The sequence below is a fragment of the Cinclus cinclus genome, chromosome 5, assembly GCF_963662255.1.
Source record: "Cinclus cinclus chromosome 5, bCinCin1.1, whole genome shotgun sequence".
In the NCBI taxonomy this organism is placed as follows: domain Eukaryota; kingdom Metazoa; phylum Chordata; class Aves; order Passeriformes; family Cinclidae; genus Cinclus; species Cinclus cinclus.
Genome location: NC_085050.1, coordinates 5,276,328 through 5,299,948, shown reverse-complemented (window position 1 = coordinate 5,299,948; position 23,621 = coordinate 5,276,328). Strand labels below are relative to the sequence as shown.

The window sequence follows — 23,621 nt, the reverse complement described above, 5'->3', positions numbered from 1 at the left end:
ATAAAACAGGACAAGGAATGGGGTGTAAGTCCCAAGAGCTATGGGGGAGGAAGGGAGCTGAGGGAAAGGCAACATCCTGTGAAAGAATGGGATAGGACCCCAGTGCTGCACAGCACAGCAGAACCCCAGGCCAAAGCCCATCTTGCAGGGCTGTGAGCTCACAGCTGTGGCAGTTTGGGTGTTTTTCCACAAAACAGCTGGCAGGAAAGTACACACCACTCAGGAGGAAAACTTCTCAGAATAGAGAAGAGTCTTTCTCTGTCAAACCCTGGAGCAATAAGGGACAAAGACAGGGACAATATACTCCAGTGCTTCGAGAAGCAAAGACTGACCAGGCAGTTCAGAGCTGAGCATGGCCTGATGCTTTTGTGGCTGAGCAGGGACCCCACAGGGGAGAACTCATCCATGCCTTGGACGGCAAGTGCAACATCCCAGAATATGCAGATACACCTGGTGTCAACACATATGCTAGTTCTGGTACTGAAATGCTGCAAGGCCCTCGGAATAGACAGCTACCCATACAGATACACAGCAAGTAAAAATACCTTATTCCTCATTTCCTGTGCTCCACCTGTAACCACTGAGCCGGCAGGGAAGGCAGAGAGGCTCCACAAGTGGCCATTTCACTGTGCAGCTGTAGCTGATGCAAACAGGGACATCCAAGGGAAGAGGACACACTTAACTCTCCTGCTTTAACCCAGCTAAACACAAATTCTGTTCCTGATGAGATATTCACTGCAGCGTTCTGGTTTCACCTGGGCAAGCCAGTATCTAGGAGAATTATCCAAAGAGGACATGGAAGAGAATCACAATCATTGTAATCTACTTGTGCCTTATCATAAAGCTGCAGGGGGTCAGCAGGTTTAATTGTTGGTCACAGTGTCACACCACAGTACAGTAATTCCCAGAAGGAATTGAATGCAGTATCTCTTTTAGGAAACTGATCTCAGAGACTTTAACAAATTTAAGTCTGTAAAACAGAAAAATACAATTGTACAAGAACAGTTCTAACAGCGTAAGAATTATCCCTTCTCCCCCCTCTGGCAAGTGATTGCCTCCATAATCCACCCAGTTTAGAGCTCAGCTCCTTTCTTTCTCCAGATCCTATCTCACTGCCAAGCAGCACCTTCACTTTGGCGTCATCACACATGCTGTGGCCAGTGTGAGACAGGGAAGCAAAGGAAGTTTCAGGAATGCAGAGCCCATCCTGCTCCCACTGCACAGGGCTGCCATCTGCAGCACACACAGATGCAGGCTTCCAACAGAAGCAACTACTATTTTGTCTTATAAATAAAAAACGTTTATTAAATCATTTAGACTTGAAAGAAGTCACAATAATCAATGCACTGAACAATTACAGCAAGTGCATCCTGTACACCACCAACCCAAATGGATTGATTCTGTATTTCATAAATAAAAATTAACATATTTACAGTGAGAAATAAAAGCATGGCATTAGGCAGTTAAATTAGCAGATTACACAAATGCCTACCAGTTGATTTTTTTTAAAAGTACAAATCTACAAGATTACATATGACACGTATGACTTCATTAGGTTTAAATTTTCAGAATCACAACAATTTTGTACATAATTTTGACTATGGCTCTTCCAACCACTGCCTATAAAATCCCCCACTTAATGGCAAAAAGCTCCTTTTCCTTCTCTACAGCTTCATCCGCATAAGATGCATTCCCTAAGAACTACTGTAGTGCAGAAATATGAAATGACTTCCTCTAATGACAGGCTATGGACAGTGACAATATGTACAACTGTGGTACTTTTTTGCTTTAAAAATAGTGCAGATTCCTAGTTTACCCACCAGGGACAAAAATGGAGTCAAAGTTCATTTCAAAATCATCTTCATTTCACCAAAGAGCAAGTGACCCGGTCAGACACTCACTAGGCTTAGAGACTGTAATTTGCTCTATAAAAATACAGTATTTTAATTCTATTTACATGTTACAGATCTCTCACTCACCCAGCAAGCTGACAATTACAAGCTTCAAAAAACCCAAGAAACCCCCCAAAAAAAGGATAATGGAGCACAACATTGGCAAGCACAGCAGCTGGACCCGTCCGCTTAGGAGAGCAAAGGTGAGGAAAATGGAATGTGAAAGGTTTGGTTACTGGGCTTCCTTGGCTGTAAAAGTAAACCAAAATCTGTCCAACACATCTTATACATTAAACATGGCAAAAAAAGCTGAAGTAAACTATTCCCAAGATAAACATTCTACATCATAGGATCCTTCTGCTGAACAATCCCTGTGAAACCTGCTGAGTGGAAGAAGTGATCCTGAGGATAGTTATTTGCTTGGTTGTCTGGAATGTTTATTTCCTGATAGACTCATTGTCCGTGACCTCTGCCTGAGCACGGGTTTGGGTGGGAGCTCCAAGTCTTCAAAGACAGCATTTTCTATGATTGCTGCAGCCTCTGGTCGTTCAGTGGGACTTGGAGAGAGCATGTCCTTCACCATGGTGTACTGAAAGAAAACAAAACGGATATTACATGAACCAATCCATAAACTCTTCCTCATTTCATGTGCTGGTTTCAGCTGTGGCTGTATGAACACGTGGAAAACACCCTCAGCTGAATTATTTGGGTGTTAGGGCTTTGGCTCAGTAGTAGAAATGCACTAAATATTTTCAAATGCATCACTGTGCATCTCAAAGTGTCTTTACTGTCAAGGACTGCAAATAATCTGGCAATCCAAACTGGACTCAAGGTTTAATAGAGTTATAAAAAAAATTATGTTATTTGCAATCAAAATTAAATATATTATACATAATTTTAAAGTAATTTTAAAACTCATGTTTACATATTTAGCCACACTGAATTTTCCTCGTGGCAGATTAGAATTTTTCCTTTAAATATACAAGTAGTTTGAATATTTGTTTCAAATTTCATTGGAATTAGTGTCCTGTTCCAGCTGAGCACAGCACAGCCCCTTCTCCCAGGCAGCCTTCAGCTGTAAAGCAGGAAAGGCTGGCCTCATTTGGCCACTGGTCTGAAGCTACCCTGAGCACCTGAGAGAACCTCAGCTTTTTACTGTGGAGGTTTTGTACATGACCTCCTCTTTGCCTGCAACCACATCACTTTACAGACCTGAATAATGAGAACACAGCACAATCTGCTCATGTGTTCTCCCTCTTGGGAAATCCAGTTCTGGAGGGGATCCCATGCAGCCATGGTGCTGCCTAGAGCCTCTCCTCTACCTGTCTGAAACTCTGCATTTTCTCTTTGGGAATATGGATTTGTTGCAGGAAATAATGACAGGATGTATGTGAAATGAAGGACTGTAAGTGACAAAGGGAAGCCAGTTAAAACTGTATTCCTGGAGGAAAACTGTGACAAGTGTCATTGTTCCCATTATTGCAATGTTATAGCTTTGAAATGTAGAAGAGTACTGAGATAGAGAAATGCATCTTAGTATCATGAAAACAACCTGGTTTTTCCATTTTTACCAGCAAAGCAACTGGAAAACAAAGGAAAAGAAAAGCTACAATTATTAATGAAAAAGCTATAATTAATAGCATCAGCTGTACCTACCTCTTGTGCATATTTCTGAGTGAACAATGGTGGAAACTTCAAATTTCTAACATCACTTAAAGTCTGTAAAAACATGAAGAATTACATGTAAATTTTCCAAAATATAATTCTTCAGCAGTATTATTCTGTCCTTCCAAAATATGCAAATTACTCAAGTCAGCCTGCTGGAAAAATAACCATTTGTTTTAAAGTGTTGCTTTAGTGGTTAAGAATCACAACGTAGTTGAACAGGTGAGTTGCTGCTTCTCTAGGTATTGAGCCTACAACAGGAAATGTGCTACAAGAATTGTGATCTCTGCAATTTTACACATAAGCTTGTACTTTCTCAGTTTAGTGGAACAAAATCAACATATCTGTGCACCACCCATAACCCCCAAGATGGCCTACACCAGTATTAAGACACATGAAATTACTGTCTCTGCATTACCAATGTAAGCACCAGTCTTTGTTCAACATTTAGGAGGAATGAGATTTATCAGTTTGAAAAGCAGTTGTCTTGGGTATTTCTGTGTTTCTTCCATACAAAGGCCACTGGCTCCATCTAGTGACAGTGGTTTTCCCATGTTCAGTCAGAAGCACAGTATTTTTTAGCACTTCCAATTGTTTTGGAAGGATCTCCTTTCACAAGAAAAGTTTGAGCACAAAATACAAGAGTTCGAAAGTTAAATCAAAATTCATTTCACTATTACTCCATTGGAAATATAAAGCGACCAGTTAGTAGTGACGGGCAACAGACAAAACTCCTGTTCAAGAGAACTGAGTTTGATGATTTAGAATGCTTCAGATAACTTTTCTCCTTTTCTGTCAGTTCAGTCTGCATTTAGAGATCTGTTTTCCAGCATGTCATTTGGAAATAAACTGCACTGCTACTGACCAACTGCTCGCAGCTTGAGACAGGGGCAGCTCTCATGCTCCACCTCTGGGGATTTTTCCAGCCACTTGTTACAAATTCCTAGAATTTGCTGGGTTACTTGGTCAGGCAGAGCATGTTTTGCTTCAGCAAGCAGTGCTAATGCTTGGCTGATGCCAATGAAAACCTCAGTGTAACAACTCAGAAATAACTACTGAAGTAGCCAAACTCCAGAACTTGGCAATGAAAGCGCAGAGGTTTCTTTTCAGCAAAAAGAGTGAAATGACAGTGAAAATCCTAGAAAGTCAGGGCACTCTTTTTAACACTGTCTTGAAGTAAAACAATTGAATTTGATGGAGTTTAGGTTTCATTCTGCTTACTTGCTTTGCTTCTATTCTTAGAAGAAGAGTAGCAAAGCCTGTAATCACCACTGCAAGAGATCTGAGAATCCAGGATGGCTCTTTCCTGGGTATTTCGTTTCAGTAAAACTGATTCAGAGAAATTGAAACTGGTTTCAGTGCCAGGGGTTCAAATTAACACCAATTCTTCCTCTAGACTGTACTCTTTGTGCCATTAAAAGCTAGAGCATTTTAATCAAGAGAACGGAACAGATGAAGCACTTGGTCAGGCTGCTGTTCAAATTGTTTATCTCTCTGCTAAACCCACTCCATCTTCACTGGAGAATATAATATCCCCAAGCATATTTAAATTATAAATACAAGTTTTAATGACTCTTTCTTTCCTGCACAGGCTGCTGGTTGTCACAGAGGAGAGACCTGTCTGGCTGTAGTCTCTGTTCTCCATTAACTTGCTCCTGAGCAAGACAGATCTCACATTTTAACACCAAGCAAGAGTTGCAATGCACCATCAAATATTCCAAATTCACATCTGGTGCAATGAATGTCATCAGTCACGGGAAGATTGTGCCTGAAGCTGAGCAAGACTCATAGCTAAGACTCTCTATAGGAAAAGGAACAGCCATTTTTCACCAAGTGCTCTGGGTGGAAAAGCACTGCAGATGCAAATGAAGGAAGAAATAATCAAAATGCACAGCATGGTTCCAATTCCTGAATGAAAACCAAGCTGGTAGGCTTAAAGTCACAAGATCCTTCAGCTGTATTTGTTGCTTGAGTTCTTGGATATCGTAGTTCAATAGTTTCTCTTACTTGGCTTGACAACAGAGGAGCTTTGTTAAGAAATTAAAGCCTCAATTCGACTGCACACATTAGGAAGACTGCAGTTTATTTTCAGTGATTCAGGGGGTCTGTACAAGGCTGATAAAAAAGTTGTGCTCCTAGCTGCAAGGCTTTTCTCCAAAGAAAACAGAACAGAAACCTCTTGCCAGTGTTTCATCAAGCAAATAGCTGTTCTAAACAAATGCTCAAACTGAAGATAACCCAACACCACACATACCTTGACCCTCTCCATCTGTGTGCTGAAGGGGTAGAGCAGCTCAAAGAGAATCAGTCCCAGAGAAAAGATATCCACCTTGTGCGAATAGGTGTTGCCACAGATCTGAGAAGGCAAAAGCAGGGTCAGGGTAATCCAGCTACTCACTGGATGCAATTATCTACAAAGTAAACACCCTTGCAAGTCACCAGCCCTGTGCAGAGCTGAAGGCTGAAGCACAGGAATGTTGGCACACTTCAGCAATGAGCACCAGGGAGCAAGGTCCTGATCCTCAGCTCCTCTGTGCTGCAAAGCAAAATGTTTTACCTTACTTAAACCTTTTGCACAAGACTGTGTCCTTCCTCAATTAAATGGAATCTTTTACAGTTACCTTCCTATACTGCATTAAAAGCAAGAAAAATAAATGCATCCAGTCTGAATAATGGGTCACTATTTTTCCTGTAATGTATATATGTATGTGTGTGTGTGTGTGTGTGTGTGTATATATACACATATGTATATATATATTTATATAAATATTAATTCTGGAATTCAATTTAGCTCAAAACTCTATTTTGATGAGAAAGAATTTAAGTGCCTTGATTGCAACAGTTTCTAGGTGTGCCTGATCTCAGAGCTCCCAGAAATTCAGGGCTCTTCCAGGCACTGCCAAATACAGCTTTGGAGAAGAGAGCACAAACCTGTTCTGGGCTCATGTAGAGTTTGGTCCCTACTTGTCCTGTGTGCCTGGCATAAGCTGGCATTGGGGTCAGAACGGATTCCTCCTCCTCATCTTGGTCCATAGCAGTCACCAGTCCAAAATCCCCAACCTTTACTATGTCATCCATTGTGAAAAATATATTGGAAGGCTGAGAAAACAAAGACGTGAAAAGAAAAAGTAAGTAACAAAAAGTGTCTGTGATCCAGTGGTTACAACACTTGGTTCTAACTCAGAAGCTGTCAGGGTTTTAAAAACACTCACTGAACTGCTGAAGGATAGCAGTTAAGAATTTTAACTACTCAGGAGAAAGGAATTATTCCTGCATTAACCACGGTCTCTTCCTGAAACTCAAGACTGCTCATTTCTTGTCGTTCAGCAGAGGTTTACCAGCAGCACACAGTTCTGCTGAGGAACATACACAGAATCAACACTGCTGGGAACAGCACAGTTAAAGTTATCCAGCATCTATCATATGACACTTTCACACCACACGCTGCAGTTCTATCTCCTGGGCTTCTGTATTTTAATCCCCAAGTGCTAAAGTTGTTTGCTGTATTATTAACCAGCACATCACCTTAGTGTGAAATTATAGATGCAATGAGAACAAGTTCTGCTTTTCAGTGTAACTGTGCAGTTCAACATGGGAACAGCTGTTTGCATAACAGAATTAGAAGCTGAGTTTTGATAGAAGCTTAAGAACTTTGCAATTCATAAAGGCAGCAACAGTGATGATCTGGCTTAACTCTCCCACACCACCATCCTTAGCTTAGCCTACTGATAAAGGAGACTGGAACAGAGATGTCCCCTGGCCACTGCTGCACATCCCACATAAGTTTTCAAGAAATCTGCTTCCTGGCTGATAGAACAGCACCCACCAAAAGAATGATTATTCGCTTGAAATACAACCATTCCAGTTGGGTTACAATACAGACAGAGAGTTCTGGGGGAAGAACAGACTGATCCTGCAAGGGGAAGGAAGCAGCAGGATGTTGTACAGGGCCAAGTTGAGAAGAGGCAGGTGGTGCTGGGCAAGCTCCTCTCAGAGCTCCAGGACCCTCGAGGCTGGGAGATCATGGTCCATGCTTTGCTGACATAAGCCCTGCAACAGGAGCAGGCAGACAGACAGAAGGCAGTATTTTTCCACAAGACAAAGGACCACAAAGCTGACTTATTTCAAAGCCTAACTTCCTCAGTTAAAGAGAAACCTACTGTGTGCAAGACAAACAAGACAGAAGGTTTTTTTTTTTTTTTTTTTAGGCAATGGCCAGCTCTGAAGGAAGCACTAGAGCAACAGTTCCACAGTGCCCACATCCTGCCCCTGAAACTGCCTTCTGAGCCAGGTGTTATCTCCCACTGTATTTCCCTGTAATGAACATCCAGCCCTTTGGATTTACAGTGCATTCAGGGCACAAAAGCCACTTCCCTGTAAACCCACAGCATCTCCAGGCTCTGGCTAAAGCATTTACAGACCACTCACCCCTCAGTGCACACCCATATAGTCAAAATTCCTGACATCAGAATTTTAATTCTCAAGGAACAAACATCTCCATTAGGAGATGCCTTGATCTCCATTCTCTTCCAACAAACATACGAGTCAAGATTTATCTTGCTTCCTGGGGAAAAACTTCTCATAACAGAAAGTTTATTTCAATACCTCTCTGGCTGGACACAGACTGTCTCTGAACAGGCTGGCACATAGTTTCTACAAGTAAGGAGAATGAACTCTCTGCTACTGCAAAATACCAGCAAAAATTAATGATCAAGATCATATCTGGGAGAAGAAAGAGCCTAAGGCAGAAACACACAGTTTTGATTTAAATCATCAGAAGAGTACAATCAAATATGACCATCCTCCAGTTTAGTTATCTTGCCACCTGCACAAAGAAATTTCTCTCCATATTCTTCAGTCAGAATAAGAATTCTCATTTTTTCATAGACATGAATAAACTTCTCACACATCTGGAATACTCTGTTTAATTCAATTAATGCTGTAAAACATATCCAAGACTGTTCTTGCAGTTCTGTGAAATTGATAATTTCTTGTGAGCTGCCAAGCATGACCGACAGCTTATCCTAGGAATAACAATAAATTCACTTGACAGACAGACTTTTGTTTCTGCCCTTCATCTTCTTCAAAAGAATTTGAACTCTGACCTCTTTGCTTACCCACATAAATTCCTGCCGTTTTGTCATGACAGTATCTCTGATTAGCAGGAGCCTAATTAATGCATTTTTAATGTACACTGTTAATTTAAATATTTAGATTACTTCTTGGATCTTTTAATATGCCCACATAGAAACTTTTTCTCACACAGATCTACCAGCTTTTGTTGGTGCCAATAGGAGCAAGAACTGGCCTCTGCTATCACTGAGCTCTGCCTGTAGCTAAGCCAGAGCAACTCTGATTCACTTGTTAGTGCTGGCACCGACTCAGGGCTGCATGACCAATCTCTTGGACAAATTACAAAATTAGATGAGATCTCTTCCTAGGAGCTTCTGAAAAGTACAGAAAATAACTAAATAAACTGGCTGTTGTTTTGACCAAATTAACACGTAACAGACAAATAAACTTTGGGATCCAAGAATAACATCTATACAAGCATAGAAAGTTTCCTGAAGGAGGAAGTTGTTCACCCAGGGAGACTGTTTCCAAGTTGGTTATACCAAGTAAACAAAATTAAATCTCTTGTTCAAACTGCTGCCAGCACTGTACTTTTAAGATGTTCCAACAAAACACTCCACACCTGCTGATTAAGACTAATACAGTTTGAAGTGAAGATCCATGTAAGGTTTACTTAACCTGAAGTGAGCTCAGTTAAGACTGCAGAGGGCTACAACTGACAGTACTGTTAAGAAAGGTTATTAATTAACATGTCTAGCAACATATTAGTACAAGGATTTAATTACTTTTATGGTCAGTTTCTCAAGCACTAAAGATTTGTCAGATAACTGGTTCAAGGTAACTGCCTAATGCTGATGGGAAAAGAAAATACTTGGAAGGTCTCATGAGTTTTTCTAACTCTGGCATATCCTGTGAGGATTACTGAGTCTGAACCTCCTTTCACTGACATATCCAAGATGGCATTTCTTTTAGTTTTAGCTTCCGCTGATACCAAATTACCATCTGAGAAGCCACAATCATTTCAGTAATTACTCCACTGAAGTAGGGTTTTAATGCCTCCTCAAACAAGCAGAGACACAGAACTGTCCACATTTGGCAAAAGGGATCGATTTCTCAGAGCTTGGCCTAATAAAACTAACTTAAGATGGGCTCTTCAATTAAATTTGTTTACATGGTAACACATACTGACACTTTCAGCGCTTTAAGTTGCAGCAAAATTAGGCACTAGCATAGGAAGTTCATGAGCAAATTGGAAGAAAAGATACAAGTTACTCCTGACTTCAGTTACACCAGAGGTGCAAACAACCTTTCCCAGTCCTGTCTGGATGCTCTGAGACATTAAAAATACTGAGAATCCTTCAGAAAGTTTCATTGTGATTGCTGGCATTGGCTCACAGTTCCACTCCAGGACAGTTTATGTTTCAATCCCAAAGCAGTAATACTTAATTTCTATTTTCTCTAACCAAGAGTAACACTGCTCCTTTTAGGCTGTATTTTTATAGAAAGAAGGAAAATACCAGAATTAGAATCACAGAATTATTTAGGTTGGAGAAGACTTGTAAGATCAAGTCCAACTGCAAGCTCCACACTGCCAATTGTCTGCTTCACTTGAAATAGTAGAACAGGATCCAAAATAGCTTTGTCACACAGCTCAGCACTGAATAACCCTACAAAGAACACGAATTAAAAATACCAGAGGACAAATGCCACTGATCTGTGCCAGGTTCAAGAAATCTTGCTGTAAGAAAGACTTTAATTGCAGTGACAAGTGATGAATGTTTATTTCCTGGAGCACTGCACCTCCAGATTATTGTACAGACATTAATTCAGCTTTTTAAACACCCATGCTGAGGTCACTGAGAGGAGTCAGCTATTTTGGCAGGCTTTGTCTCCAGTGCCACGTTCCTCCCACGTATAGCATCCTATGGATACAAACCTTGAGATCCCTGTGCATTAATCCTTTGCTATGGAGAAAGTCAACAGCTTCAGCAATCTGCAGAAAGATCTGCAGACACTCTGTCCTTTCCCTCTCCTCTATGGTACATCTTCTGCTCATCCAGTCTTTAAGGTTCTCTTTTCTGCAGAGCTGCATCTGGATGTACAGATACACTTTTGGAGAGGTGGGTTTGACTTTTTCTGCAGTGTTTTTAGAAAGGTCCAGGCTTAAACTTGTTGGCCTTGGAGGAGAAACAGAGAGGGGATTTCCTGAAGCAGATTTCTTGTTATCAGATTCCTTTGTACTCTTCCCTTTATCCTCAGAAGGACTCTCATTATGTGAAACATCAACTTTATCCTCCTTACTAGAGGCATTTCCACAGCCAGAATCCTCAAACACAATAGAGGAGGAGGTCCCTTCCTTCAGATGTACAACAGGAACAGCTGAAGAACAAATTTCCAAGGAGTGTCCCAGCTCATTACTGTTGATAGTACTGTCTTCTACATCACAGCCTGTAAGGACACTGTCCTGAAGGTTTAATAGTGGATCTTCTGAGTGCTGCAAGTCCCTGTTGTCTGTGCCAGAAAATTCCAGAGGGGAAAACTGGCTTCCAGATGAATCTGACTGACCACAGGGTATCCCCACAGACCTCACCCTTTCTGCTGAAGTTGCAGTAACTTCAGTGTGTTCCTTTGCTGAAAATGGCTCTGTTGTGATCTTAAATGATGGGACATCCATTGGGCTGGGAGAACTGAGTGGCCAATCAGTGCTGGAAGACAAAGTTGAGAGATCAGTACTAAAGAAATTGTAGTAGATTCCAATCATGACACTAGAAATGTACTTCCAAAAGCCCAGATTTTAGCAACTGCTACCCCGACACCTGTGTCATACTGCAACAAGGAATTACTACCAAGTGTGGGAATCACTCATAACCAGGATTTAGCATCTGTGTCTTAGCAAGGATAATGCTTTCCCACTGAGACAAAAGTGTTGATAAAGGAATATTTAACAAGCTCTACTGCCTGGATTTCTAATATGCAATCAGGCTTATCTTCAGTTTGAAAAAATCCAGCCCTTTGGAACATGCACTGCAAGGACTATTTAAAGTGCCTTGGAAGAATTACAGCTGTGAAATGTTAATTTGATGCCTGAAATATAAAGGTTGATGTATTCTAAAAATTGTGAAGCATGCTAAAATGTTATTATGAAACCACCCAGCAATCCTGTATTAAGCCTCATTCTATAAATGCCAACATACACCCACTTTTTTCTCTCTCTTCACATTCTCTAACTCCTTTATCTAATTTTCCATTTTTAACATACTTCTACCAAGCTTCACGAATCGTCAGTCTGATCATCCCTCATGTAATTCTGCTGAAATAAATTCATTCATTTCTTGGAGTACTGTATCAGGTCCATCTAACTCAGATAATGAAGAAGAAAAAAGTGGTAGGAAGGAACAAAGAAGGGAGAGATGCCAAAGTTTGAAACTGAATCACAGCAGCAATGCTCCAACCTTCCAATCACCTAAAGACCCAGTTACACAAGTTCAGTTAAGAACTATGTGATGTTTCCTAAGCTGAAAGAAGGACCTTAAGACAAGAGAGAACCCATAAATCAAGAGTTTTATGCAGAAGGGTGATATGTTTTCACCTGTTCAATTGAGAAGTTGGCAGGCTAAGTTGACAACCATCTCTCCTATATAGTGTCTCCATCTTCCTGGATCCTCTACCAGCTCTCTAGTTCTCTTGACATACAATTTCAAATTCAATTGTTAAAAAGAGCCCCATGAGTTACCTTTCATCTTTTAACCACTGCTCATCCATCTTTTCCTGCCATCTCTCAGGGGGAGCTTCCAGCCAGGCGTTGAAATACCGAACAATGCCTGGATGCTCGAGCTTAGCCAGAGCCTTGACTTCCCTCATCACCTTCTCACGAGCCAGCTCCCTGCGGGGTTTGGGGTGAGGAGAAAAAGAGACACGGTCACAAAAAGCAACAGCACAGCACAGAAATTTCTATGCAAAGGAATAATCAAAGCTGCCCCAGTATACACCAGGCCAGTAGCATTGCTTTTTCACATCAAAACAAAAACATGTCTTAAATTGCCCAGACTGACTCCTTTAGCTTAGAAGTGTGGAGGAGCAGAATGTGCTCATAATGGATGGCTCAATATTTAGTCTTCTCTTTTCACATAATTACAGGCAGCAAAAACAAGAAGAGAAAGTTCATCTTCCTCTCAACTGTTCTCAAGGATAGAAAAAAAGTATTTTGAACAGCAATATTCTGCTGGGAAGTTGAAGACACTGACACAAAAGACAGACAGCAATACCCTATTATTTGTTTTTTAATTGGCAATAGGTAAGGAGGTTGCATAAGGACTATTTCTGTTCTGTGAACAGCAAAGCAGACAGCCTCCTGTCTCACTGAAGGAATTTATTTCTCTTCATAAGACTGTAACTGGATCAAATAAAGTCTGATGGTTTTATTCAATAGCTTTGAATATGCTTGGAAAAGAAGAATTTAGGCTACCTTAAAATCACTGAACAAAACCTTCAATCTTAAATAGTTGTGTTTATTTGCCACATTAAAAAGAAAACCAAACCAGTAATTCTAGATTTGATAGTTTTACCCCCTCCCTCTTGCTGTTCTAACTTGAGAATTCCAGAAGCAGTGTCTCCCATCTCCCACTAAAAGGAAGTGCTTGTGCAAGCTCTGGGTAGGGTAATTCAGCAGCATGGCTTGACCACCTATGACTGAGAGAAAAGGCAGGGGTTGTGGGACCAGAAAATTAAACACATGGGCAAATGGAGTCAAAAAAGTAGGTGAGGGAGAGAGCAAAGAAAGGGGAAGTGGAGTAGGTAAGGTAAGGAGAGGAAGGAGAAAAGCACATTAACAGCACTACAATAACTGGTCCTGTTAGCAAAGACTCCATTCACCCAGGAAATCCCTATGGAGCAGCATCCTCACAAAGGGATCTGCTATGCATGTGCTTTAGCCAAGCAGGTCACCTCTGCTGGGACTGCATATGCCAAATCCTCTGTGCCAAAACTCAAATCAGCCTCCCATTAAAAAGTATGTCATTCATCCTAGTCTGGAAAATCAGTTCAGGAGCAGATGGTTCTGTGTAGGATGGGATCCCACCATTCATTATTCTGCGTCCCACCAAACCCATTCATTACCTGTTGGGCAATCGGATCCTCTTGATGGCATAGTTGCAGTCATCTACTTTATTTCTGGCTTCAAAAACCACTCCAAATCCTCCACGACCCAGACACTGAATTGGCTCAAAATCTGTCAGATATCTGGGAACAGAGGGGTGTGAGGAAGGGACAGGAGAAGGGAGGGAGGGTAGATGAAAAAAATACATTAGTACAGATAGGAAAATAAAGACATTTATGACCATGACTGCAGTAGCTCTGTACAGGCAAAACATGCTGAAGGAATTGCAGAATTTCTTATCTTTCCCTACTCACGCACTGTGAGCAATTCCCTATCTATGAAATGGACAGTTGCTAAATATGTATTTATGCAGAGCCTATCACAGGCCAGCAGGATCCATTCTGCAAGCAACGGACAAACTGAAGAGGTTTTTCAGAATAAAAGGTTGCAGGCCTACTGGATCCTGAGTATATAGCCCACATTTCTATAGCTGAGCATTTTCTAAATCATGATTTGCCTTTAACCCTACCCCGAATAACTGCTTCTACAACTAGTCCTTCTAAACACTGCACCCAAAACATCACTGTTCTTAAATACCACTACTTTTCTTACTCTTCCTCATTTTAAACACTCCAGTTTTTATTTTGAGTTAAAAGTGTACAGGAAATGGCCACATTTGCTCTGGAGCACAGTGACATATCCCTATTAAGCCTCCTTTCTTAACCAGCTCCTTTGTAAAACCAATAAAGGTTTTATTCCAAGTATAGACTGCTTATTCTGCAAAGTATGTGAAATGTCATCTGTTTCCATCTGCAACTGCCATTCTCTGCCTTACACCATAAACACAGAACAGATGGAGTAAACACTGATTAAGACCTACAAGGATCAATCTCACATTTTGCATATCAGTAAGAAGTATGAGAGCAATACTTCTGATCACATGTAACCTGTTGACTCTCTGGAATTTCTGAGAACAATCATAACTGCAATGTCCCATGAGTAATGGGGTCACAGAGTGCTTTGTTCCAGTTTCTGATTATCGTGCAAAGTCAGGACTGGGAGTTCCTAGGTAAGAACAGGTGAACACCTACTCCTTCTATCTCCAGATTGTATTAGTATCCACACTGATTAAACACCCTGTTTGCGTTGTGTTGAACAGACCTCACCTTGACACATATCCAGAGTTCTTGGCATCACTCCAGCTGTTGTCTTTAATGTCTCCACAAGAGGGCTCATACTTACAATCAGTCTGACACTGTGTTTCAGACTCCTTCCGCAGCTAACAAGGATTTCCAAAACAAGAACAAAACAAACAAACAAACAAAATCAACTCCTTGAGCGCCTGAAACTGGCTTGTACCCTAGATATGGCATTAAATAAATATCTCCAGACACGTCAGAAGCAGTCTAATCTGCTTGCTGAAGCAGTTAAGCAAATTGTATGTGGCAGCTGGCAGCCTTCACACACAGATTAAACAATAAATTTAGGCTTTTGATTTTGTTATCTCATTAGTTATTAACTTATTCATATTACTCATTGCAAGTCCAAACTGAGAGAAACAGCTAAAATATTTGTATTTGGGATTCAGAAAAAAAATACTTACTCTGCTGTAAGGGTGGGGATGGAAGAGTTTGCGCACAATAAAGGTTGTGGCCACGATACAAAACACAATGGTGCCAACAATTTCTTTCCACCAGTGAAGCAGAAGAACAGGATCCTTTTTGCGAATGTTCTTGTAATTTGGGTCATCAAAAAATCTAACCGTGATCTGGTTGCTACGTTTATTTCTCTCCCTCTTGTAGTAGGGTAAGTAATAACCATTATCTATGCATAAAACACACGAAGAGAACGCAGATTTACTTGCAGGTACCTACAGAACAACTTTGGCTTCTCATTAATAGGTCTCCTCAACAGACATGGGGTGTTTTTATTTCCATGCCCCATGATTTTAAATGGCACATAAGCAAATTCAGTCAATTAAGGTTGTGGACAGCAGCTAGGTCTCCCTACCTTTAAACCAGAATATCTTCCATATGGAAAACTTATGACAACCATCCTGAGTCTCCAGCACTGTTAGCAAATTCTGAAAATTTACTTGGTAATCCCCAAGATTTTTCCACTCCAAGCAACTCTCAGTGGCAACAGCAGCACACACAACAGCTCTTCAGTAGCAATTCCTGGCAATGTGTTGTGCTTTATGTGGCACTAACTGTACCTACATTGCAATCTGGAAATCCTAGTTTGGGCAATAATTTCCTAGTTCATGAAATATTTTTAAAAATACACATTTATGGTCATTTACTGAAATTGACAGATAATAAAACCTGTGTATTTGAAACAGTTCAAAGTCTGGAACTTCACCTACCATATGGGTACTGCAGAACTGACAGTGCTCCATTGCTGTATTCCTCATGAGAATACTTGTCATTGCTGAGACACTTATCAAACTCATCAGAACCCACCAACACTGGGGTCCTGGAAGGAGAATCTAAGCATAGAAAAGAGAAGATTTGCTGAGCTTTATTTCAAGTATAGACTGCTTATTCTACAGAGTATATAAAATGTCAATTATTTGTAAAATTCTGTTCTCACATTAATTTAAGGAGAACACCAATTGCATAATATTACAAAATGCCTCTTGAATCAGGTCACAAGAAGTTAAGTTCATAGAAGCAAACATTAAGAAAGGTACTTTAAGGTAACAGTTACTTTGTAATTCTCCCCCTTGACAAGTCAATTCACTCATACTCACATCACTGCAAAAAACTTCCTATTTTTGTTGAAAAATGTGATTAAGAAGACCCAATATTTCATTGCTAACAGAGACCCTGTCAAATCCATAGTAAAAGAAAACAGACCTTAAACATTTAACTAGAAAAAAAATAAACACTTAATAAAGCACAGAAGTATTTTACAGATGGAAACATCAGACTAGTTTGAAATCCAATGGAAATAAAAACGATGTCCTGTCTTTTCTGAGCTAAGGTAATAAATGAAACTCTGAATTGTTACTTACGGATTAAAGGTTTCCATTTGATTTTGGGAAGAGGAATAATTGCATTATCATTCCTGGATTCCAGAGCCTTTGGGCTCGTTGGGAATTTCTTAGAAATTCTGACTGATGATTGAAGATACAACTGGCCCCTGAACATACCTAAGTAATAATCAAGGAAGTGTATTAGTCCTTAGATTTGGTTCTCTTAACTCCTGGAATAAAACTGCCTAGTCAAAATACATGGTCAAAAACATTTCTGAAAATATTCTTTCATACACAGAGAACCTGAGATACTGCCTCTGATTGCTAGGCTGGATGAATTCAAGGAATATCTTCCCTTTGTTCTAGGAAAGCAAGAGTTCAGGACATTTCATTTTTACTGCTGGAAAGCTGGTGCTACAGGAAAACACCAGCAATTTTTAAGAGCTATAAAGGAGTTTGGGATTTGCAGAAGTAAGACCACATTCAAACTTCCTACCCTTGTTAATGCTGTACAGAACAGCCATTACCAGAAAGGCTGGAACAATCTGGTTTCTTCCTAGGGCTGTTCTTTATCTGTTATTCTAACCATTAACTGGAAAGCTATGAGGTGCGAAGACAGAGAAAAAGGCTAAGGCAAACCAAGTCTTAGAAAACTAAATAAAGTACATTTACCTCCCAGAGACAAGACAGCTGAGGAGGGGGATCTCAAGCCACTCTATTTCAAATTGTCACAAACCACATCCAATCAAACCTGACAGCTGGATGAAAACTAAGCCATGTAAATTTTTATCTTTATTTTTCTTCACAGTCAGTTACTGCAATCAGTGTACAAATTAATGGGCAAAAAGGGTGCTGTGTTAGCTGTCAACCTGTCTTCTAAAGTTTCAAGATTTTTAGTCATCTTCAATGTACTGAAACTACAAGGCAAGGAACATTTCAGAACCAAAATGGATAAGATTTGTGGGCTTGAGATCTACCAGTACAAAAAGATTTGCTTTACTACAACCTCCACAGAGAAATGAATAATGTTTACTACAGAAAATGCTGCAGTTGGTGTCTCACCCAAATAGACACTGGATTCTGTGGCCCCTCTGGCAGCTTCCACAAGGTCTTCTTCATCTTCCAGTACCTCATTATTTGCTGTGTAACTCGTGTCATCAAACAGACTGATTGGAATTACTTTGCCATCCTTAAGCAGCCATGCAGAAGCAATTGGAGTGCAAAACTGAAGGCAAGAGAGGTAATTGGAAAATTAATGCTGTATTAATAAGTTATTAAAAAAAGAATAATAAAAAACAAAGTGCTTAAATTTCTTGCTTAAATTTTTTAACAGATGCAGCAGCTCAAAGTCAGAACTTCAGTTAAAAAATTACAAGCAGATGTGTGCTCCTTTACAAAGACAGTGCCTGAAACCAAAGATGAAAGACATCTTCAACATGCCTACTTTTGTGGTATTTAATATTCTGTCTTTCTCCCTACCTGGTATTCCCATTCCAGATGTCCTCCTCGTCTGTTAAAAGCCATCACCTTCCAGTCAGCCACCGAGACCTTTATCACTGTGTCTTTCATCATAGCTTCCTGCTCATCCATATCTGAAATAAGTTTTGTTTCTTCTTTGCTCATAGATGATTTAAAATTGCTCTCAATGTATCCTGCTCTGGTTTCAATATCTGGGACATAGCGCAGCTCAAAGTGACCAACACTGAAATTCCACCTCAAAATAAAAAGAGAAAACCTTTGTAGAAACAGCTTTTATATTCTAAGGACGTCCCAAGTCCTCGGTGCAGGAGATTTCTAAACTGAATTACCTATATTTGGCCCATATTTTCACAGTAAACTCTCAGACTGTCAAATGAACAGAACTGTACCAGAAGCTGAGTGCTAATCCAGAACACAAATCAGACAAGCTGAGAAATGCTGTCCAACATGATGGGTGAACCCAGAAAAAAAGCTGGCAAATTAGGACCAATAAAGGTTTAGTGTATGAAGGGGGAAATTAAAATCATCATGTATTACAGCTGGGTCTGCTTAGCAAGAAAACATTCTGCAGCAGATGAAAGCAGTAAGTACAAAGCTGTTGGGAAGCAGCATTCTAACAAGCCATTTTTCTCTTCACTAATTAAAGTGGATTTAACTGGAAATGTAAGATTTTTCAAACTGAGAAAGGAACAATGATTTTGTTGGTTAACCCCACATACAACCTAACACAGATCCCTTGACAGGTACTTAATGAAACCAGGACTGCTCATGTCCCATAGTTTAACACCAAAAACAGACAAATGTGTAATGAAACGTTTAAGGAGCATAGGTTTTTTTGCACAGAAAAAAAAACCTCTTCAATTCTTGTAAACCTACAAAGATACAGATTGAAAAATCACAGCATGTTTGGACAGCATGAAGATGTAAATATTTCTTGAACAGTGTATTTGGGTACCTAAAGCTTCTCATCAGTCTGGCAACCACCAGGAGCCCAAACTGCCTCTTTAAAGAATTTACACCCTTATGGTAAAAGTTTGACATATTTTATACACTTCGTTGATTTATGAAAGATGTTTCTTTCTCTGGGTTAAAACCCCAGATGTTTCCTACCCATTCTGTGTCACCAGGAAAGCACCTCTGTTTCTCACCACAAAGACAGGAGGATTCTGGGACACAAGACTAAATACTAAATAATGGTTTTGACATACCTCTCCTGGCTAATATGTGTCTCCAAGAAACACAGAAACCAAGATTCATCCTCTCAGACATCTGATGCGTTAACCTACTGAGTTCTCTCATTAGGCTCTCTCTCAGAGGCTACCAATTCACAACCTGTCATAACCTGCTGCAAACAGAAGAGGGAGCAGGGGAACAGGGAATGACTGCTTCTCCACAATGTTGCTGGGCAGTTACTTGTATCTATGTACAGAACCCATTTTTTTAAGTCTGTGTTTCATGAAGTGGGTTTGGGTTGTTTTTTTCCAGAAAATACATGTCTGTAGTTTTACAGAAATCTCGATGTATTAAAACTTCAATGTGACAGTGTTAGAAAAATCACAGACTGAACCAGTTTCTACAGTTTAGATGGAACAGACCACCCATAGTATGGGATGAACAATATAAATTTAAGCATGATTTAAAATATCAACTTAAAATAAAAGCTTAAGACATCATTGTATAACCCCCCCTTGCCAGTGACAGTTACTATTAGTAGGTGAAGAACCTAAAAGTGAGCAGATTACAAGAAGACTTTTAAACTGTCTCCTCTTGTACAAAAGCAACAGTTAGAACACACATTACAGTGACATTTGCCTTGTGCAGCAAGGCAGTGCCAGACTCCTCCGAGGTGAACAAGGACAAGAGAAGCAACTGCGATCTGATTCCTATGTTTTCTGTCTCACCATCTCTGTGGGGCTGCTCCTGAACAGTTCTCAGACTCACTTTTCATTACCACTGCGTGGCCCCACAGCCCGGACGGTTTTCTGGGTGCGGTGTAGCAGCAGCGTCTCCTCCTGCTCCGTCTCCTCGTCGTCCCAGCGGCGGCAGCCCACGGCTGAGCAGATGTACTTCACCTGAGGGACAAGGCAGGCTCACGTGTGTGACTTCAAAACAAGTACCATCAACGGCAACATTCAAAGCTAACAGTCCTTACAGCCTGTTCTTGGCTGCAGGCAATTTGGAACTCCCTGACTTTAAATGTTTGACTGAAGGGATGTTGAAAAGTATAGTTTAAGAGATAACAGCTTTTCAGAACGAAATATTTCAAAGGATTCCAGAAAGTTTGTGGTCTGTGGTATTTTGACTACCATTTCACTATATTTTACACATACTTCTAACAAAAAGAAATCTGAGCTCTCTCTTTTTCCACTGTTTCTATGGATATCAAAAGAACATTCCTGCAAGACCCACAGCATGATTCTGCTTTCGTGTCATATTTGTCTCAGCATAACTCTATCAGCTTCAAATGAAGTACTACTGACTTATATAAAATACCACAAAGCCTTCTCCCTTTGCCTTGTCGGCTATTAAAAGGAAAAGAAAACCTTAGTGAATTCTCAGTCACACCATTTCCAACAGTCTCAATCTCAAACAGAATTTGCATTATATGGGCAATACCAGAGAGATGAAACGGCCCAAACTCTTTGGGAGGAAGAGTAAGGCACTATTTCCTCTAAGAGGAGCTTTGCTTCTGTGAGCATAAGCCAGGAATCAAAACAGAAATGAAAATTTCGTCTTCTGAGCACTGGAGGAGGAACCTATTGGTGCACAGAGCCCTCTGCTACTAGTGAGGAAATCAAAAAGAATTCATGAACTCTGGTGCTCTTTATCATTAGTGATCATTCCACACCACACCAATTCCACATTAAAGCGCATCATGAAAATGAAAAAAAAAAACAAAAAACAAACAAACAAAAAAATCCCACCCTGATTTTGTGGAAAACACACTGAGAACTTTAAATTTTTTTAAGCAAATCTATTTTTCAACTTGTTTTAAAATGCACTGTCTGAAACGCCAAATGTCTGTTCTTCATTACACAAAGTATCTACAAGCACTTCAGTGACATCTGATATTTAACTTACCTTTCAAATATGACTTTAAAATATAAGAACTTCTTCTGATAGTAAACACACTGACAACAACTAAAAGTCCTCAAGTTTAGTATGTGTTGAATTTTTTTCTCTTCTCATTAGTTATGAAAAATCTGAAATTACTTATAAAACAGGTGTCACCTAACACATAAATTGATACAGTGAGCTGAACTGCAAAGTCTGCTTCAAGCAGAGCCAGATGATAAAGCTGAACTCCTACCACAGAAAGGGGTCATCCCTCTTATCCTCTCACTACGCTCTGGTGACAAACCCGCTGTCCCTTCCCTTGTGCTGGCTCTGGCACTCCCTGATCCCCTGCTACAGCTAAGCCAGCACAAAACTAACCCAGTAAAAAGTGAACAGTACTCTGCTGGGTTAGCAAATGGTGAGACAAGGGTTAAGGCCAGCACATGGGGCAGAGCAAGAGCTCCCAGGCAGGAGGAGACTGCAGCACCATGCCACCTACTGCAGCCCACCCAGCTCAAGTTCTGCCCTTTTAAGCCCTGAGCTGCACCACAGTTTAAACCTCTGGAGTTACGTGTTTGCAAGGCAGAGCTCAGACAAAGACACAAAACACCTTTTCAGATTCTTACCTTCCCTGAGTAGGAGCTCAGCCCGTAGGTGGTCAAAGACTTTCCCCCAACTAAGACAACATCCTCGCCGAATTTGTAGGATGACTCAAGAAGAGACTCAACCGTGAAAGGAACGGCTTCCATGCTCTCTCGATCCCGATCCCACTGGAAGAGGTCCCCATCCAAGGAAGGGATAATCATCTTGTTTCCAAACACCTAAAATAATTGAATTCAAGGTTAGCTACGATTTAACAATAATTTTATTGAAACACACAGACCACAAATGGCAACAGAAATGCTGTATAAGCAATGTATTATAAAAGCAGTGCATTCTGCTCCAGTGTCCTAATGGTTTTGTATCTCAGAGTCCTATTTTTCAAAGTTATACTGAACACCGAAAACTTTCAGGCATTCAAATCAAATCCATATTTCACTATTTTTAGTTAAAAAACAGTTCAGTGTGTGACACTTCTTCAAAACATTTGAAAGCTCGATGAGTTGACAGGTTTCATCCAAAACTGCAGAAAATATGATGTGGGCTGAAGCATTCTCCAAGAGACAGGCACTGGTTAAAGTGCAAAGTTTTGCAGATTATTTGTGATAGTTTCAAGATAGAGTAATTTTAGAAGTACAACTGAGGCTGTTCTCATGATTAATGTCTATTCCAGAATATCCAACTTTCTGTAAAGCAGAGAGAGCAATTATCACTGAGATCAGGGCTCACATTTCCCCTTGGCCTCTCCAGACAGTTAAATCGGACTTCTCAGAATTTCTTACCTTTAAGCACACTGTTCCTTTAAAAATTGCCTGGTTTTTCCCTAAACACACAAGTAAGAAAAAGAATCTTCACTGGGATACGATATTTCATCCATTACACAGAGATTTTCAAGGAGATCCTAGCTCAGAAGTATGAGTCACTGTCAGTGAGTACTAAGGGACTTATTAAGAAACTCATTATCAGCATGATGGACCATAACTAATGCTGTGGAGCCACAGTGGCTGTGCCCACCAAGAACAGTGAGAAACTGTAATCCACATAATCTTAGCTTCTGAGGATATGGATTAACATGGGAGGTTTTAGTGCTTTTTAGAACCTCTGTCCATTTGGGCAGTATCCTACAACATAATTACATTAAATTTGGATATTTGACACATTAGGAACTAAAGACTGCTTCTGGTACATGTGTATTAGTCACTTGGAAAAAATATTCCTGCTCAGATTCCAAGGCACGGATATGTATTACAAAGTGGTACAAAAGATGCAGAAGGTTCCTTGTTGTTATCATTTCTGGAGCCACTGTGAGGACCTGAAACCACATCTTCTGCATGATTCAAATTTCATATAACATGGAACTTTTTATTCCTCTAACTGGGTCAGAGTCGAGCAAACAGCTTCAAGCAAAGTTGGGATTCACCTGAACAGGGTAAGAAAGACAGATGTTGCAGATGTATGCATGTCATGACTAACATCTTCTCATACACTGTTCAACACACCTCATTTAAAGAGAAAATTCAGATGAGTTACCCCACAGTGCTGGTATTTAAGATCCCTAAAGGATCCAACACTGATGCTTTCAGCTTTGAAAATCCTCATGATGACAGACAATTGAAATAAAAACTCCTCTACTCCTCTTAGGAGCACAAGGTGTAATTGAAGAGATGATAAAAATAAACCCCTGAGATTAGCTGAGAAGCTCTTTACAAATCAAAACTAGGTGCGTTCTTTCCCTCTTAGATATTTACCTTATGGCAATAAAGGCCAAACATCCTGGAAAAGA

The 23,621-nt window shown here is 40.2% G+C and overlaps 1 protein-coding gene across 1 annotated transcript in view; it reads right to left on the bottom strand.

Moving 5' to 3' along the window:
* Positions 1-2,294: 2,294 nt before the first annotated feature.
* The window catches only part of EIF2AK3 (eukaryotic translation initiation factor 2 alpha kinase 3), a 41,210-nt gene continuing 19,883 nt past the window's right edge, over positions 2,295-23,621 (bottom strand). Inside the window, exons 3-17 of the mRNA XM_062493306.1 lie at positions 21,865-22,059; positions 20,123-20,253; positions 18,182-18,416; positions 17,765-17,927; positions 16,742-16,879; positions 16,091-16,213; positions 15,329-15,549; positions 14,892-15,004; positions 13,746-13,868; positions 12,364-12,513; positions 10,567-11,335; positions 6,489-6,656; positions 5,812-5,913; positions 3,549-3,611; positions 2,295-2,481 (exon numbers count right to left, since the gene is read on the bottom strand). Of these exons, the coding sequence (XP_062349290.1) occupies positions 2,305-2,481; positions 3,549-3,611; positions 5,812-5,913; positions 6,489-6,656; positions 10,567-11,335; positions 12,364-12,513; positions 13,746-13,868; positions 14,892-15,004; positions 15,329-15,549; positions 16,091-16,213; positions 16,742-16,879; positions 17,765-17,927; positions 18,182-18,416; positions 20,123-20,253; positions 21,865-22,044 (2,856 nt within the window). The 5' untranslated portion in view covers positions 22,045-22,059 and the 3' untranslated portion in view covers positions 2,295-2,304. The remainder of the gene's footprint in view (positions 2,482-3,548; positions 3,612-5,811; positions 5,914-6,488; positions 6,657-10,566; positions 11,336-12,363; positions 12,514-13,745; positions 13,869-14,891; positions 15,005-15,328; positions 15,550-16,090; positions 16,214-16,741; positions 16,880-17,764; positions 17,928-18,181; positions 18,417-20,122; positions 20,254-21,864; positions 22,060-23,621) is intronic.